The sequence below is a fragment of the Adiantum capillus-veneris genome, chromosome 14 (assembly GCF_014529385.1).
Source record: "Adiantum capillus-veneris isolate H3 chromosome 14, ASM1452938v2, whole genome shotgun sequence".
NCBI classification, from domain to species: domain Eukaryota; kingdom Viridiplantae; phylum Streptophyta; class Polypodiopsida; order Polypodiales; family Pteridaceae; genus Adiantum; species Adiantum capillus-veneris.
This window is the reverse complement of record NC_140944.1, coordinates 15,114,059-15,133,729: the sequence shown is the minus strand read 5'-3', so window position 1 is coordinate 15,133,729 and position 19,671 is coordinate 15,114,059. Positions and strand designations below refer to the sequence as shown.

Here is a 19,671-nt window from a genome sequence, read left to right as displayed (position 1 = left end):
TGTGATAGTATTTATCGGTGTAGCATATATTTAACATGACTGAAATTTTCTTTGTTTGCAAAAGAGTCTTTTTTATTCAAGACCTTCACGAAAGGCACCACTGGAAAATCTTGCGGTAAATCACCAGTGTTACATCACCCAATGTTTAGCATCAGCTCGTCACACGAACAACCCCCCGCCCCGCAACCGCCTCCCTCTCCCCCCAAAACAATAGGGCTGTATCTTGCTCATATTACAAACTACTCCAAATAGGTAGACTCTGCGAAGATACAACCATTAATACATTTTGTCTCTCTCTCTCTCTCTCTCTCAGATTGCTGCATATAATTTCTCTAAACAATTGGATCATTAATATTGCAATTGTGGAGAACTACCATATTGTGGCAGAAATAATATGGAATGATGTTCTCGGCATGCTGATTGTGCAGATTTTAGAGTCCTCCCGTGCCTTCATGCAGGTCAACATGTCCACTACTTCAAACTTTAGAAGCAGAACACTCCATGAGAAAAAAGACTTGGGGTGGTCCTTCCTCTGAGCTTCCTACTTCATGGATGCAGCTCCTATGTATGTCTATTGAAATGCCAAGAGCTAACCAATTGTGGTCCTATCCTGCTGATGTTGCTTCAAAAGAGAGGGTAATTTGAAGGGAAGTAGACTAGCAACATTTTCCTTGCAAGCACAGCCCAATGCCCCCAACCTATGTTTTCAAGCAAGTAGACTTGCAATTCATACAAGCTCCTCTTAGGTGCTTTGCCGTCGTCCTGCAGCAGCTCATTGAGAACCTGTGAAGCAATTTTTGAGATGTTAAATAGAGGACTCTATGCACGATTACATATACCATGAGTAATAGCTTCAAAATTTTGACCTTCAATGCAGTTCCGAACCGTCCGGCCCGCTTCTCATGTATTACTTTCAAAAGACTGTATCTTGTGGATGATATATCAATCCATTTGCGTAACTCCAGATAGGTTTCTTCAAAACTATCATCAGATGCAGCAGACAATCCCTGGGTACCTCCTTGGATGGAAATATCTGTTGAGTTTGGTGACTCGGTTCTTTCCTCTGTGCTCTCCCCACCCTTTAAGTCTTCTCCAGTAACTAGCTCAACCTGTAAAGTAAAATTCAATCCAAATGAACTGTGTTTTCTCAGAAATGGACTTACGACTTTCAGTTTGATTTTCAACTGGTAGGAGGATCTATTTTGAAAAATTCAGCTTGTCCACGACTCCTAGAAAGATTTACTTTAGGCTATCTCAAAGACTCCTTTACATTACGTTAACAAACAAATCACCTTATTATTAATGAAAGTGAAGGTAATTGAGATAGCAGCCACCAAGGTGGTACAATCTCCCATCTAGGCTAGCCATTTATTAACTGACCAAAAACATACCTATAAAGCGCATTTCTCTCTCTATTCGCTACCTCTGGATGAGAGTGAGACTTAGAAGTCCAGCTAGTATCCTCACCATGAGGATGTCAGATGATGATCCTCCATATACTCTCTTATAAAATGAAAACCCTGGAGTCCACAAATTGCATTGTATAACTATCAGACCCGGAGCAGATTCCAATAGAGCTATTATCCCGAACATAAGTTAAAAAGTCAACCTAAAGTTTTATGTTTGAATTTCAGTCTCATTTCTCATAATTTCTATGGAACTGAATTGCTATAAGCACTTCAGATTAGTGGGGATAGAGTAAAAACTTGTGTACTACCACGATCTGCAATTACTACAATAATCAGTACTTAACAACTTCGCATAATGAAAGTCAACAACAGTGAAGGGAAGAAATGAAATGAAATGTTATATTGACGTCTGCAAAAGGCCAAAATGACCTAAGAAACCAGGACCATATGAGGTGTGATAGGATTGTCTAAGAGAAATATAATAAGGAAAAATCCTACATCCTAAATTACCAACGAGGGTAATGAAGCTGATGGGTAAAACAACCTCAGTTGTACAAATCGCATGAATTGGGAGGAAACAATAATGGGAGAAAAGGAATTGAGTCATCCCATGAGCACTCACATAAGTCGCTGCAACATAGCATCAATCTTCTCCAAAGTGAATAGCCTTGGAGGTCTCCCATGGTCTCGCATGATAATATCCTGAATCTTCTTGTGCATGCGTCGCCTATGCATAGATCTTTGAGGCCTCGGGTGTCTGAGATGTGGCCAGGCTGGAATGCTCAATCAAGTAGTACACCCTGTCGATGAGGTATCTTGTGGTGTTATTCCATAGTCGCGCGTTAAATGATACTGGTGAAGAAAGCCATAAGCTCTCTTTGGACCGGCCCTTCATGTGTCGATCTTTTGCTGCTCAAGATTGTCTCTGTCACAAACTGCTGACGTGTCAAGACACTAAAGAACGGAGCCAACTTGCAGATCCCGGTTGAGGGGCCTAAACCCTGGAAGTAGCAGAAGAAGCAAAAGCAGCAAAAGAAGTTTCACCAACTTGAAAAGTCTTGCCCAGTGGCCTATATTTAAAGAAGAGTTCCCACCAACTTATGGGACCCTGTCCGATGGGGCCCAAGTGACCTAAAGAAATTAAATAAAGCAAGACCCACACACACAGATTGGCGTGGCAGCTGTACGGACACATGTGTTTTGCACTGGCACTGCCACGTGGTAGCCTGTACGGAATTCTGCATTTCACACTGACTGTGTTGATGTGGCAGCCTGTACGGATTTCCGTGATTTTATGCTGGGCAGCTTTTAGCGCCAGTTTTTGAGGCCAGATGCTTTTGAGTTTGATGCTTTTCATGTTACTGCTTCTTAGAGGCCAAGGGCCTTTAAATATGTGCCATGGGCTCATCCTCTGCGGGTGAAAGGAGTAGAGCCAAGGGCCTTTAAATATGTGCCAAGAACCTTTAAATATGTGCCATGGGCTCATTCTTTGGTACGCTTCTGGGTGAGGGAGCCGAGCGTGGAGTACTGGCTTGTACTGAGTTCAAGCAATATAAAGAAATACCGAAAGGGGCACCAAGGTTTGGGGTCAGTGCTCTCCCCGTCTCGTGTGTTGTGTATCTCTTTCAGTTTAGTTGTTATTTGACGTGTTTAAAGTTGTTCAGTCTATTCTTTTCCGTTGGCAGGTGGTGCCTGTCCTCGTGACAGTCTATCGAAGTCGGCATATCTCTAGTAGAAAGAGCCCAAAAAATTAGTGTAGCCCATGACTCAGGAGAGGAAGATGGTGAAGCAAGATACTCCTCTAAGAAAAGATCAATGGTCCTGAACTGCTACTGTCAGGAGCCCCTATTGGTTATTTCTTTACTGTTAAAAATTGGTACAATTTGGTAAGGAGTTGGGCATGTGACGCGTTGCAATCAGCTCCCTTGCGTTTTACAAATTGTGTGGTCAATCCGTCTTCTTAAAAGACCTAGAAGACTAGAGCCAAAAAGTTTCTTCTTTATATAGGGTCCTTACGAGCCATTACATGCTCCCCTCCTCGCACCCTCCTAACAGCGCACTCGCTCGCGAATGGCGGTGTGATTTAGGGTGCATTTTGCGCTGATAGCCCTATCCCACCTGTCTTTGTTTTCTGCATTGCTCACCTCGGCTTTGCCGTTACATCGCCCTTGGCCTTCCCTCGCATGGCATGCTGACAGCAGAACGCAGTAATTACTGACCTGATTTGGTCATGCTTTTGGAGCCAAAAACTTTTGAGGAGACATATGAGATGCTTTTGGGGCTCTGCATTTGCGCAACCCTCGCACAATTTATAAGGATCCCTTCGGGCTACTCTCTAGCACAGCATCTGGACGCAGAGTCGCAAAGAGTTGTACCCTCGGGAGTTGTACTTTGGTGATGGGCAATAAGAAAAGAAATACCGAAAGGAACACTAATCTTTGGGCCCAATACATCTGGAAGCGGAACTCTGTCGCTTCGTATTGACTCTCTCTCTCTCTCTCTCTCTCTCTCTCTCTATTCAAGTTCGGTTCAGTTATTTGCACTTTTTTTTCGTGTGTCGCTATTGATTTCTCGCTTGGAGTGTTCAAGCCTTCAACATCGGTATCAGAGCTCAAACAATTCTTCTTTTCCAAAGAATTTGACTCTTTTTTTGTACCACACATGGGTTCTAGGAGTGAGTCTGATAGAGACGACACCCATCGGAACACATGTTTGTGGGGAGATGAAGAAAACCCCAATCCCAACGGGGGAACACAAGAAACCAACGAAGATTCCAATGAAGATTCCAAGGGGAGAAAGCTTGCTTTTGAGGATTTGGGAGATCATGGAAAATTTCCAGCGGGGGATCTTGACAACATGGAGTACTGATGTCTTGACACGTGCATGAAAAGAATGATTGACTACTCCAAGGACTTGAAGTATGTGAAGTACTCGAAGAATCGTCCACTTGACGAGGTTTACTCACGATGGTGAGATACCGTCCACTCACCTCTCAAGTCAGCAATGAAGCAAAAAGCAAAGCCAAGTGCAGAAAAGTAGAAACTGTACTTGCAAGAAGAGTTTGACAACGCTCTTCTTAAGAAGATCAATTAGTTGATGAAAAGCACTAAGCACTCTCGAAAGAAAATCAAATCAGTGGATTACCTCGGTTATTTGGGCCGAGAATTGACTTTCGAGGTGGCTAGTAGATCCAAGAAGTATGTTTGTTTTGAGGATGACTGTCACAAACTGCTCACACCCTGAAGAATGGAGCCAACTTGCAGATGCTGGCCAAGGGGCCTAAACCCTAAGAAGAACAAGTAACAGAAGAAGAAGTCCTACCAACTTATGGGGACCCATCCGATGGGGCCACAAGTAACATAAAGGATTAAAATAAAGCAGGACCCACACACATGCGTACCAGCTGATGACGTGGCAGTTTTCGGATTTTCCGCTGATAGTGTCGACGTGGCAGATTTCTGCAAAACGCGCTGACAGTGCTGATGTGGCAGTTGTACGGAATTCCGTGATTTACACTCACAGCTTTTTGGCATTGCTTTTGGACCAGAAGCTTTTGAGTTTGAAGGCTTTTCATGTAAACTGCTTTTCATAGGCCAAGGGCCTTTAAATATGTGCTAAGGGCTCATTCTGTGGCATGCTTCCCGGAGAAGGTGCAGAGTTTGGAGTACCGGCTTGTACTGTGTTGATGCAATATAAAGAAATACCGAAAGGGGCGCCAAGGTTTGGGGCCAATACTCTCTGGGGTGGAATTTCGCCACTCCGTGTCGCGATTCGTCTCTCTCTCTCTCTCTCTCTCTCTCTCTCTCTCTCTCTCTCTCTCTCTCTCTCTCTCTCTCTGACTTTGTATCAAATCCACCACATTGTAACTTTCTGGTCTCATAGGTCACTTTGGCCTTTTGAAGACGTTAATATAACATTTCATTTCATTTCTCTCTCACTTTAGTTGTTATTGAAGTGCTAAAAATCTGTTCAGACTGTTCTTTTCTATTGACACGTGGTCTCCATCTTGTGACAATGGTGTCAGAGCATCAGGCATGGGCTTTTTTGAAAGGCATGGGCTTTTTTGAAAGCACACTTGTCCTACAAAAGAGTAGACAGAGAAAATCAGAGACTATTTGTAAATTCATCGCGCATTGGGCATGCTCCCGTCTTCACCCCTCACGTCTTACAGGGCATAAGCCAAAAAGATCACTTGCAAGAGAAGGATCCAAGATTTGTTTATTGTTTTTAAAAGCACTGCCATGCAGATATTGATGTCTATAGCCACCAAGCCGCACACTCCAAGGACATGGCAAGCTTTCAAGAAAACTTTTGCCCGAAGTTATATCGTTTATGACATCTTCCTTTAGGAGTGCAGAGTGGAGTATCTTGAAATGCTTGCCATGGAAACCCTAACAGATTATAACTTGAAATTCTCGACATCTCTCAGTAGATATCTCTTCATGAGAAGATGACCTTGGAGGTCGGCCAGTCTGGTTTTAGGAGGGGTTTCTCCACTCTTGATCATATTCTGACACTTAGAGCCATCATTGAGGAGGGCAGGTCACATGGGGGAAGGATTTATTGTAGCTTTGTGGATTTCCACAAAGCATTTGACATGGTACCGAGAGCTCGATTGATGCGCAGACTGCAGGAGATGGGGGTGCCCATAGTGTTGATTTGGGGGATTATGGATCTATAATGATCAGTGATGGGACATGTACGCACCCTGGAGAAAATATCTGATTTAGTTCACTCCACCATTGGGGTGAAATAGGGTTTCCCATTGTCTCCTACTCTATTTGGTATGTATGTTGATGAGCTGTCTAATTACATTGACAGAGAGGGTGATAGAGGTGTCGAGCTAGCAGGGACCTAGATCCCATTCTTGTTATATGCTGATGATATTGTGTTGATCTCTGACTCACCAAAGGGTATGCAACGACAGTTGGATGCATTACATAGTTTTGCAGAGGATAGTGGATTGTTTGTAAACCTTGGTAAAACCAAGGTTATGGTGTTTAACACCACACCACAGTGGATCAGGAGATTAGCACCGACTTTCACATATGTCAGGAGATTGTAGAGTATACAGATGCATACACTTACCTTGGGGTTGTCTTCACTGGGACCAGGTTTTCTTTGTGGAGAGCAGCAGAGACTAGACTGACTAGAGCTTATGTGGCCTTGGGAGGCTTGGAGAGGATGTGTTCCCAGGTTCAGTTCCAAGAACCTCGGACAAAGTTATGGCTCTTTGATAATTTAGTAACCTCAGCTATGTTGTATGCGGTGCAGATATAGGGACCTTCTGTAGGCCAAGATGGTTGGAGACGTATGGAGAGGCCCTTGGTATCTATGATCTCTCGATTGATCAGAGCCAAGGCCTCCGTACCCCACGCTGTCATTCGAGCAAAGCTAGCTGCCCTCCTATGGAGATTGAGGCGCTTACCAAACGAGTCTCCTTTGTGCACAGCTTGTGGGATACTACTAGAGACAGATATGCTAGACTGGCCCTTGAGTCTTCCAAACAATTAGCTCTTCAGGGGACCCTTCATGCTGGTATGCACATATGACATCATGGTTTCAGATGCATGGCTTCACCATGGACAGGCTGCCTCCTTTTCAATACTCTCTTTAGACATCCTCGATGTCTCTTACACGGGTATTACTAGACTCATTCGTCAGGACCTGATCCAGCTGGACACCAGGAGGACATGGATAGAGCATATTCTCCACCTTACAGGAGATGGGTTTGTGATTCGACCCAGCTACATGGATACACGTCTCATGGTTTGCAGTGTGCCATTGGTTAGATACACACATCCTCACATCAGCTGGAGATTGGGACTGATAGATTCAGAGGGATACCAGCAGACAACAGGACATGCCGCTTATGCCAGCCAGCTAGAGCGAGAGACAAAGCTACATTACATATGTCATTGCACAGTGTACTATGAGATTCGGGGCCGTTTCATTGCTTATTAGGAGAGGGTTTCGGTCCTTTCTCTAGGGTCATGAGTTATGAGGATTAGAGATGTCTTGGGCTATATCTACTTGAGTTACACAGATATAGAGACACTTTACTGGGGAGGGTCATGAGTTATGAGGATTAGAGATGTCTTGGGCTATATCTACTTGAGTTACACAGATATAGAGGCACTTTACTGGGGAGAGCTAGAGAGAGAGAGTCCCAAAGACGGATTACGGATTTCTTTTCACTAGTTATGGGACAGCCACAGGAGCAGCCAACATTGCAGAGCTCGGCCCACACTCATTCGACCACTACCGGCACTCTCATCGACCGAGCACTGGAGCTACGGAAATCCAGATGGCCACGATTGAGGAGAGGGGCTACACGGAGACTACAGCAGAGAATTCGAGCCATACTCTCTCGACATCCAAAGTGCAGATGAGGATGGATTCTAGTAGTAGTAGTATTTTTGTTATAGTCTTTTTGTACCCAGACATGGTATCAGATTCACAATTTTGTAACAATTTGGTCTCATAGGTCATTTTGGCCTTTTGAAGATGTTAATATAACATTTCCCTTCCAGTACTCACTGGATGCGTCCTCTCCGACTCTTACACAGTCCGAGGTCACCAGGCTCATCCGCCAGGACTTGACTTAGCTAGACACCTAGAGGACATGGATACTACCAGCACAAGAGGTGGGCACGAAGATGGCTTTCTACAAAGAGCATCTCCTCTAGCTTACAGAGGATGGTTTTATGACGAGGCCTAGATACATGGACACCCACTTGTCTCATGGGATACGATGTGCTATTGGCCAGATACGCACATCTTCACACCACCTGCGGATCGAGACTGGGAGATACAGTGGAGTACCAACAGAGGCCAGGACATGCCCCCTGTGTGACATCGAGCTTGAGACAGAGTTGCACTACACATGCCATTGCCCCGTCTACTACGAGATACGAGGCCGCTTCCATTGCTTGTTCAGACAGGGCTTTGGACCATTCTCTAGAGTCATGCTCATGCGGTACGAGGATAAGAGATGCCTGGGTTTGTTTTTGCTAGAGCTGCACAGACATAGAGAGAGCTTGATGAGAGGAGAGGCTAGCTGTAACCGGCCCGTAGGGCGGTAGACGTTAGCTTTCACCCGATTCTTCAACACTTGAGACACAAAGCAATGACCTGTGATTGAGACTGGAATTACACTTCAAAAAAAAAGCACGGCTAGGAAGCAAGAATGCTCCCAAGCAGACAGCGACACCTGTAGGCCCCAAAGGTTGGCGCCTCTTTCGGTATTTCTTTATTCTTTAACAGAGGGAATAAAACCTGTGATTTCCTACAAGCTGCCCCACACAATCTGGGCTGAATTTCATTTGTTTTGGCCCAATTTTGGCAGCATAACTTTACTAGGTCACTTCACAGTCAGTATCCCCACGCAATAGATGACTTTCCCGACGCATACGGGTTCACTTTGCAAAACCTGGCAAGAATCTGCAGCACGCTGAATTCTCTGTTTTCTGCCCCGAAAATGCGCCAGATCACCTCTATAGCGGTCCCTTCGCGTCCCCGAACCTCTTGGGGATATTAGGGACCGTTTAGGGCCGAAACCCTAAACCTGCAAAAATACACAGCAGGCTGTAAATCCCTGTTTCGGGCTTCGTTTTGCGCGCCGGTCGCATCCGTAGCAAGTACTCGAGCTCCCGCACCTGTAGGGCTACTTGCCCTTTGAATCGGACGAGATTTCGCACGTGAAACCTCTCCGAATTCACCTGTACCTGCGGGGGATTAGCCACTAGCTAATCCAGTACCTGTGCAAGAGGCTCTTGCCTCGGCAATCGCGCATGAACCCACACAACTGTACATTGGTCAAATGAGAAGCCCACTAGAGGGGCATAACATAACTACTCGTAGGGGAGAGAGAGAGCAGTGCGTAGCGTGCAGGGCATCACTCCTGGCACCGCATTGTACATAAGAGGCAAAGGAAGCACTCCATATCTCTTAACCTGTGACAGAGAGCTTACAAATGAGCCTCCCAGCTATAAATTCAGCGTCACATTTTTCTTGCATGAGGAAAGTGCACAGAAATGTGCCACTTGGCGCGTTTACAAGCCATTTCCCCTTTCGGGTTGCCGCCTAAAAATCTCCCGACCGGTTGCCCGGTTGACTTCGTGGCAGCGTAATAAAATGTTCCCCTTATCATACGGAAGATAATGACACGAACACATTTTCAGGTCCAAAATAGCAGTTCCCTAAATTTTAGGAGATGCTTCCATGGCACTCACATTGGTCATCTGACCATCAATCACCACTGGAACCACATCGAAAAATGCAATGTCGGCAGCTATCAGGTGATTTTCACTCGTGGCCCCACCGTGGCTAACCTTAGTCCATTTGCCTAACTTCAGTGCTCATTGGCCGTCCGGCCTAGACTCTCACTGTCCGCCTCACACCATGCAACTGGGGCATTGGCATTTCCAGAGGGGTGCTTTAAAACAAGTGAGATAAAATTTCCCCCAAAAAGAAATCAACAAGTAAAGTTGCCACAGACTCGTGACATACCCCCCTCTTGAAATCGCGAACGTCCTTGTTTGCATGAATATCATTCCATTACTGTGTACAGCACTTTGTGGACACCGTATCACGACTGTCAACCTTTTCGTGTGTACAAACCTGGTTAACATGGTACGAGACATACATGCTCATAGTTAACACTCTTGTGTATTCAACAGTTGTTAACTCATGTATGGTCTACCTGTGAGACAGTTCCATTGACATAGTGGATACCTTTCACACTGTGCCACTGGCTTTAATAGAGTCCATAACTTTTAGTACACTTCGAATCCTTTTAAGCATAATAAACCAACAATTTAAAAATGCGTCAACATGTACTCATTAGAAGCAATTGCTGTACTCTTGACAACTGACAAGACATACTTACTTGTATAGCACTAAACAGACTTTTGGACAAAAATTTTATTCCCCAAGGGCAATTGCCAAGCAGGGTACACTTCTATTGCACTAAATCCATAGATACATGAGAAGTGCTAGCTCCTAGATCACCTCCCTCTGGGCGTAGGTCTCTTTCCTTTTGATCTTTGCTCTTCTTGAGTTGGAGAATACGTAGGTGGTAAACCAAAGGCTTCAAGTTAAAGCTGCAATACATTTGGTGACTCTAACAGTTCACTCTCTTCCATCCACTTTGCATCCATAGGTGGATAGTTCTTGAACTTCACCAAATACCGCCTTGTAACCTTGCCTTTGACTTTTCTTTCCTTGTGTGCCATGATCTGTTAGGGACCAAAATTTCATCAAGCTCTTCTACTTCTGGTTGCTCTTCAACTGGCATATCCTCTGGCATATCACCAATAAATGGTCTGAGAAGACTCATGTGAAAAGCATTGTGAATTTTCCAATTCTCAAGCAATTTCAGCCTATAACTGACGTCACTGATCTTCTCTGTTACTTGAAAAGGCCCATAATAATGCATACTAAGCTTTGTAAAGAGACTTTCTTTACCTTTTCGCTTCTTTAAGCGTGTCTTTTCAAACCGCAATAGTACCCAATCACCAAGTGAAAACAACAATTCACGACGATGGAGATCAACAGCTTTCTTTTGCTTTGCCTATGTCCTTTCAAGGGCATGCTTTATCTTCTGGTACATTTCATCCATATTCTGTACATATTGATCTGCCTGAAAGATCTTTTCCTTAGTATGCAAAATGGGAAAAACTTTCACATGACCTTCGACAATTTCGAAAGGTGCTTTGCCCGTTGAAGAATGTACTGTATTATTGTACGCATACTCAACCAACGGCAAATACTGCTCCCACTTTGCCTTGCGCTCTGACACATAGCACTTAAGCAGATCCAAGACAGTAGAATTTGCCTCTTCTGACTGCCCATTTGTCTGTGGATGAAACGACGATGAGAACTTAAGCGTAGTGCCCATATTCTCAAATATGCCTCTCCACAATAGACTTGTCATCCGTGGGTCACGGTCACTGACAATCGACTGTGGCATACCGTGGTACTTGAAGATATTGTACATAAAGAGACGTGCCATCTGATTTGGTTTTATCTTCTTCCTAACAGGAATGAAATGAGCTTGTTTGCTAAATCTACAAATAATGGTCCAGATATTATCATTTCCTGTCCGTGTTCTGGGAAGATCGAAGATAAAATCCATAGCTATGCTTTCCCATGGTTTATTTGGAATCGGCAATGGCTGTAGCCTTTTGCCTGTCAAACTTGACCTTTTGGCAAATCACACATGCTCGCACAAAGGCATCCATATCTCTCCTCAAGGTAGGCCAATAAAAGAATGTCTCAACCGCTTTCACTGTAGCATCTATACCACGATGCCCTGCATACGATGGGACATGACTCTCTACCATGACCTTATGTCGCAATGGCCTAGTGACACAGAGTCTGCCATGCATCATCATAAAACCATCTCTGAGGAGGTAGTGTTCATGACGTTGTCCTTCCTGTAACTGTTCGAAGATCCTTGCAAAATCTTCGTCACTCGCATACTGTTCCTTCATGTCATCAAGCTCATGATGATAAGGAATTGGCACAGTTGAAATTTGTGGCTTTCTTGATAACGCATCGGCCACAACATTCTTCTTGCCTTCCACATGCACAATCTGGAAGTGAAACATGGAGAGAATGTTTGCCCATCGCATATGCTTTTCCGATAGCTTTGACTGTGTCAAAAAGTATCGCAAGGTCTGATGAACCGTTTGGACAACAAATCAGCACCTAGCAGATGGTGTTTCCAACTTCAGAGCGCATGAATCACAGCCAGTAAGTCTTTTTCATAGACCTGCATGGTCGTCTCTAGCCCTTGCAAGATTCTGCTCTCATAGGCTACTACCCTGCCATCTTGCATTAGCATTGCACCAATGCTACTGCCACAAGCATCACATTGGACCACAAATGGCTTCCTGAGATCTGGCAAAACAATGACTGGATCTGAAGTCATCTTTTCCTTTGAGAGATTAAAAGCTGAAATCTATTAAAGTGACCTCTTTCTTTTGCAAAGCATGTAAAGGTGAAGCAATCTCTGCAAAGTTACGAATGAATCTTCTGTAGTAAGAAAATAGCCCTAAGAAGCTACAAACATCGTGCACAGTCCTTAAAGCTGGCCATGTCTTGATTGCTTCCACCTTCGCAGGATCCATTCGGACACCATCCTTTGACACAATGTGTCCGAGAAAGTGGATCTCTTCCAAGAAGAACTCGCTTTTCTTGCCATTGATGAGCAATCTGTTCCTGCGCAACTCTTCAAACACAATGGTCAGGTGATGCCTATGCTCCTCTTCATTCTTCGAGTAGACTATCATGTCATCAAAGAATGTGCCAACAAAGTTCTGATATGGACAGAAGATCCTATCCATCATCCTATTGAATGTAGCAGGAGCATTCGTAAGACCAAATGGCATCACTAAGAACTCATAGAGACCACGTCGTTCTAAACGCAGTCTTATGCACATCCTTGGGCCTAATTCGAATTTGATGGTACCCACTTTTAAGGTCAATCCTGCTGAAAATCGCCGCACCCTCGAGGCGGTCAAGAATATCATCAATCCTTGGAATAGGAAACCTATTCTTGATGGTATTCTTATTTAACGCACGGTAGTCAATACACATGCGCCACGAGCCATCCTTTTTCTGTACTAAGAGCACTGAAGAGCAATAGGGTGACGAGCTAGGCTGAATCAGCCCTTTCTCTAAGAGGTCCTCCACTTGGCTCATAATCTCTTTCCGCTGCACCTCACTAACCCTATAAGGTGGCCTATTTGGTGGGCTACAACCTGGCACCAAATCCATCGCATGATCCTCGGGCCTCTCTGGCGGTAGTTGAGATGGTAATGAATCAAAAAAGCAGCCATTAAACTTTTGCAAAAATGCTAACTTGTCTTTATCTAGCACAGATAAATTTGACTGACAACAATCTGAAACATCACGTGCAAAAACCAAGTACGCAAAAAGATGATTCTTTATTACAGAAGTGATAGTAGAAGCAAAGATACAATAGGGACCGACTCTCCTTTTAGCTTTACATCCAAGATGTGAGTTTTGCCCCTATGTTGTACAATGATCTTTTCGTTGTAGGCATCCAAGACTCCATGCACTCGGAACATCCACGGGATCCCCAACAAGACATCACATCCTTCCAGTGGCATGATGTAGAACTCTTCTGTGTCCACATACGACTGAATATGCAGACGCAGCTTTCCAATGATGGGACTAACGCACTCTGAGTGGGCCAGGACATGCCAATCCTGTGTCTACGGTATACCCCATCTCTTCAGCTCTGGTGCCCAGCTTCATAGCTAATTCTGGCGTGATAAAGTTCGCTTTGGCATCTGGATCAAAGAAGATAAGTGCCATCTGGTCTCTAACTTTACCCCACGCTCTGCATAACTCACTGGCATCTGTACTAGGCCTGTCGCCCAACATGTCTGGCACTAAACCTGCCGAGGGCATAGGCTTCTTTCCTTTCCTGTCCTCTTTGTCATCTGAGTCAGCTGGCCTTTTCTTTTGTGGACAGTTGGTTGCAAAATGACTAGTCTGCTCGCATATAAAGCACTTGTTTTCAGCCATCAAGACCTTTTCCTCGGGCGTCTTACGCATAAAAGGCTTCCTTTTTTGCTTCCTTGCCTGCACTCTAGAAGTCTCGGCTGAACCTTTGCCTTTATTGAACCTAGCTGGCCCCTGGGACGCTTCAGGAGCCGCTCTCGTAAAGGGCTGCTTTGCTGAATTTTTCTTTTGCTGCCCTCCTTTCTCGTTGCTCGGAAACCCACTGTCTTCTCCTTTCAACAAGGCAAGACCAGTGTTAGCAACTTCCATAAGCTGAGTGAGGGTAGCCACTCTGTTCTTGGTACAGTAATCACGAAGCCCTTTAGGTAGCCCACAACAGTACTTCTCTATCTGCTCTGTCAACGGCACAAATCTGTAGGAGGTCACTGAGAGTAATGCTTTACAAAACCTCCTATTGTACTCCAACAAGCTCTTGCATGTAGTGAAGTAAGCTGGTGCCAATCTGTCATGACGTCGGCTTCAAATTCATCTGACAGCCAAGCAGATGCAAACATTTGCTAGAAGTAAACCCAAGTGGCGGGTGCCTGTCCTTGCATTAAAAATGTCATCCACCATGTGAGCGCATTGTCCTTTAAGAAAGTGGCAGCTTTTCTTACTTTAGAGGCTTCTATAAATTCCCTCCTACATAAGCTGTATCAAACTGCTGGAGGAAAGTAAGAGCCTTTGCTTTATCCTCAAAACCACTAAAGGTGCTGAACTTCATAGCTGCACCACCTTCTTCGTATGGTTTTGGCTTTTCTATTGGCCCCAAATTGTCATAGGGAAGCGTCTGCAGCATGGGCACTGTAGTAGGGACCATCGGTGCCCCTTGGTCATTGAGATTCTGCATCAAAGGTGCCATATCTGGCTGCTGTCCAGAAAAACCAGCCATGCCAAAATTGCCCTGTGGCACCCCAAACTGGCCCTGATTGCTCTGAAAGCCTTGCTGCATGCCAATGTTACCATACATGGGGTTTGGCGTCATGCCATGCATACCCCCAAACACTGTTCTAGGCATGTACTGCTGGTTTCCAGGCGCATAACCAACCATATTTTGGAACACGGATCCACCCCCAAAATACCCAGGATGTACCGTGGGTGGTGGAAAAACATGACGCATTGCTTGGAGACTGGTTCCCTGTCCATTCAATGCAACATTTTGACCCCGAAAGGTGGCGGGCTGAACTGGCAAAACCTGTGGAGTAGGGATCCTCGCCACCTGTTCATGGACGGGAGGGACTTGTCTAGGAGCCTGACATGACTCCGCAAATATGTGAATGCTCCCTATCCTGCTCAGTCGTATGGGGGACCTGGGCTTGAGCCTCAACGGGCTCTGTATGCTGAGGGCATTCCCTTGCCTGCTGTGACTTTAATGGTGCTTGCAAATAATCCATAAACCTGGGATTCTGTACCAGATGAGTGAAGACATTCACAGTAGCAACTAATTGTGTCCTGAACGCATCCTCTTCAAAGTGCCCAGTCATGAACCCTTGAACCTGTTCTCGCTGTGCATTCAAACGAACAAAAGGCATAGATAGTGGCGGTCGTGAACTCTCGCCAACTTCATGCTGTAAAGGAATAGCCTGTCTATCGTGGGAAGAGGAACCCTCTTCTCTAGCATCGTCTGTCTTGTCAACCATAGTGTAATTCCAAGTTCCTGTGCTTTGTGTCTTCGCCGCAAACCAACCAAGGCTCACTTCTTGAGGAAAAAGTGATCTTGTCCCGGCTACGAAACCATGTAACCGGCCCGTAGGGGGGTAGACTTTAGCTTTCACCCGATTCTTCAACACTTGACTTTACCACACAAAGCAATGACTTAAAAGGAACTTATAACTGAGACTGGAATTACACTTCAAAACAAAAGCACGGCCAGGAAGCTAGAATGCTCCCAGGCAGACAGCGATACCTGTAGGCCCCAAAGGTTGACGGCAGGCGCCCCTTTCAGTATTTTTTTATTCCTTAACAGAGGGAATAAAACCTGTGATTTCCTACAAGCTGCCTGCACAATCTGGGCTGAAGTTCATTTGTTCTAGCATAACTTTACTAGGTCACTTCACAATCAATATCCCCACGCAATAGATGACTTTCCCGACGCATACGATCACTTTGCAAAACCTGGCGAGAATCTACAGCACGCTGAATTCTCTGTTTTCTGCCCCGAAAATGCGCCACATCACCTCTACAGCGGTCCCTTCGCGCCCCCGAACCTCCTGGGGTTATTAGAGACCGTTTAGGGCCAAAACCCTAAACCTGCAAAAATACACAACGGGCTGTAATTCCCTGTTTCAAGCTCCGTTTCGCGTGCCGGTCGCATCCGTAGCAACTCCTCAAGCTCCCGCACCTGTAGGGCTACTTGCCCTTTGAATCGGACGAGATTTCGCACGTGAAACCTCTCCGAATTCACCTGTACTTGCGGGGGATTAGCCACTAGCTAATCCAGTACCTGTGCAAGAGGCTCTTGCCTCGGCAATCGCGCATGAACCCACACAACTGTACATTGGTCAAATGAGAAGCCCACTAGAGGGGCATAACATAACTGCTGATAGGGGAGAGAGAGAGCAGTGCGTAGCGTGCAGGGCATCACTCCTCGCACCGCACTGTACATAAGAGGGAAAGGAAGCACTCCATGGCTCTTAACCTGTGACAGAGAGCTTACAAATGAGCCTCCCAGCTATAAATTTAGTGCCACTTCTTCTTGCATGAGGAAAGTGCACAGAAATGTGCCACTTGGCGCATTTACAAGCCATTTCCCATTTCGGGGTTGCCGCCTAAAAATCTCGCGCCCGGTTGACTTCGCGAAAGAGTTATAAAATGTTCCCCTTGTCATACGGAAGGTAATGACACGAACACATTTTCAGGTCCAAAATAGCAGTTCCCTAAATTTTAGGAGATGCTTCCATGGCACTCACATTGGTCATCTGACCATCAATCACCACTGGAACCACATCGAAAAATGCAATGTCGGCCAGTTATCAGGTGATTTACACTCGTGGCCCCACCGTGGCTAACCTTAGTCCATTTGCCCAACTTCAGTGCTCACTGGCCGTCCAGCCTAGACTCTCATTGTCCGCCTCACACCATGCAACTAGGGCATTGGCATTTCCAGAGGGGTGCTTTAAAACAAGTCAAATAAAATTTCCCCCAAAAAGAAATCAACAGGTAAAGTTGCCACAGACTCGTGACACTAGCCAGTCTCAGAGACAGATCACAAACTTCTTTAGAGGTGCCACTGGACACCCGCAGGAGTTACTACCACAGCACAGCGCGTTGCCTGACACCAGAGGCACACTTATCGACCAAGCGACTGAGCTGGGGAGATCCAGATGCCCACGACTGTGGAGGACTACACAGCATCGACGGAGGCTGCATCAGAGGATTTGGATCACTTTGGCTCGACATGCACGACGCCCGGTCAGACTACTACCATGGAGGAGATTGCTGAGATCCCCCAGCGACCCGATGCTGGATCTCTTGTGATCTAGCTATCCCAGCTAGTTGCTTAGCTGCTTAGTTCACACCTACCAGTTTAGGATTCCATAGTATTTTATTTTGTCATTTTGTCATTCTGTCAATTGTTACTATGACTTTGTATCAGAGCCACCACATTGTAACTTTCTGGTCTCATAGGTCACTTTGGCCTTTTGAAGACGTTAATATAACATTTCATTTCATTTCATCTCTCTCTCTCTCTCTCTCTCTCTCTCTCTCTCTCTCTCTCTCTCTCTCTCAAGCACACTTTCAAGAGCCCCGCACGAAGGAGTGGCTATTTGACACATCAGTCACTCCAGCCCTCATGTATGCAGCAGCAGTGTGGGCATCCGGATTGACAGATAGCCAATGGGCACGCATTGAGAGACCACAGATCTATATGATTTCTCGCCTGTTTCAAGGGAAGCACACAGTGCCTTAGGACATCATCAGGGAGGAGCTAGCCACCCCCCCATGGTAGTAGAGACATTCTTCCAGACGGTCTACTTTATCCAGAGAGTGAGAGAGCTCCCGACCGATAGACTCACACGGCGAGCATTGAGTCAGCTATACAGATAGCAGAGTCTAGGTACGACAGAGCATGGTACACACAGATTAGAGCATGGTTCGGAGAACACGGCCTTGACCTTGACAGTTTGCCACCTTTCCAGTACGACCCCAACTTTCCCAGCTTCATCTCTCACGTAGTCAGAGAAACATAGTGATCCAACAGGATCTCTTGCAGCTCTATATCAGACAGACTTGGATTACATCTCCCCTCCACTGGAAGATGTCTCCACAGAGATCATTTTCTTACCATACTGGAGGATGGGTACGTACAACGACCACGCTATATGGACACCTACATGCCACATAGCTCACAGACTAGAGATTGCACAGAGAGTGTCATCACACAGACTAGAGATCGAGGTGGGGGGAGCTCACGACATTCCTAGGGAGGAGAGAGTGTGTAGAGTATACAGAGAGGAAGTGGAGAATGAGGAGCATTTTGTTTGCAGGTGCACAGCTTACGTGGATATTAGAGGCTGATACGAGCCACTATTCAGAGGGCAGCCTACCCTCCGAGAGATTATGCACTCTCGAGATCAGAGACAATTGGGGCGCTACTTGCTAGAGATACAGAGGCACAGGGATAGAATACTGCAGCCACCTACAGCGACCCAGGTGGGGGGAAGTAGTCACAGCTTACGGATTTCTTTCAGAGAGCTACACCCCTTCCACTCCCAGACCCACCGAGGGGAGTGACCCTCCAACAGGCTGAAGCAAGCCAAGTCAGACGACGCCCGCGCGCTACCGGATGCCAGCCCCCATGACTCCATCGCAGACAGATCGAGGAGATTTGAGCCCGAGCACATCGAGCTGCTGGAGGAGAGACAAGCCCAGATGATGGCTCACCCAACGGCGTTCATCAAGGCAGCCCTCGCTCCCGACCCTCATTGTTGATTAATAAAAGTTATCTTATGAATATCATTGTTGCTAACTGCTTCCGTTCCCTTGCCCATTCTATTTCGATGTCGGCAGAAGAACCGTATCTACTGGGAGCATTTTGTTTACTTAAAGACGGCGGCAAGGAAATTGCCCTCCTTTCACACCATTGCAATGACTTGGAACCATAAATAAAACTATATGCTGCCAGTCTGGGGAAAGAAGGTGGTCTCGGCAACAAGCGCCATCTCACCCCTAATAGTTTTTTAAGGAGAATTCACAGGATGGAAGTTTGAAGTGATGGGATGTGGAAATGGATGAATCAACAAAAGAGCAACTGAATTGACCAGTTTTCAAAACAGTCTGGAGTAAGCTGTAATGAGCATGTTTGAAGCAATGAAAACTTTGAATTGAAGAATAAATTGACTCCATCAGCAAAGACAACAAAAAGAGCCTCACAATTGAATCATCCTCCAACTCTGCCAATGCAAGGCCTTTTTTGTACAGAGCATCCACCAATGCATCGTGCTGCTTCTCCATTTCTTGATCAATTTTCTGGATAAGCAGTGAAAATCCTTTCAGTTGGAAACTTCCAAGGGAACAGAAACATGCACTCTTCATACCACAAATAATAAATAGCAAACCATTGCTTCTGGTTCTTCGGCTACAGATTTCATTCCGAAGAACTTGGCCAGTGCCTCTTTATCAATAACATCAATTACTTGATCTGCTGCATCAATAACCTGCCACGAGTGCAAGGTAAATAACGACAATCATATATTTCCCTCAGAGAACTTAAATCTATAAAACG

General features: G+C 45.6%; 1 protein-coding gene across 2 annotated transcripts in view; it reads right to left on the bottom strand.

Annotated features, from left to right (window-relative positions):
* Nucleotides 1-223: 223 nt before the first annotated feature.
* TPP2 (tripeptidyl peptidase ii) overlaps nucleotides 224-19,671 on the bottom strand; it is a 182,669-nt gene continuing 163,221 nt past the window's right edge. Inside the window, exons 31-34 of one of the 2 annotated variants that reach the window (XM_086528335.1) lie at nucleotides 19,505-19,603; nucleotides 19,320-19,415; nucleotides 867-1,109; nucleotides 224-783 (exon numbers count right to left, since the gene is read on the bottom strand). In XM_086528335.1, the coding sequence (XP_086384461.1) occupies nucleotides 625-783; nucleotides 867-1,109; nucleotides 19,320-19,415; nucleotides 19,505-19,603 (597 nt within the window). In that variant the 3' untranslated portion in view covers nucleotides 224-624. Of the gene's footprint in view, nucleotides 784-866; nucleotides 1,110-1,391; nucleotides 1,521-19,319; nucleotides 19,416-19,504; nucleotides 19,604-19,671 lie in introns of those variants that run through there. The other variant, XR_015190167.1, reaches the window with a different exon arrangement.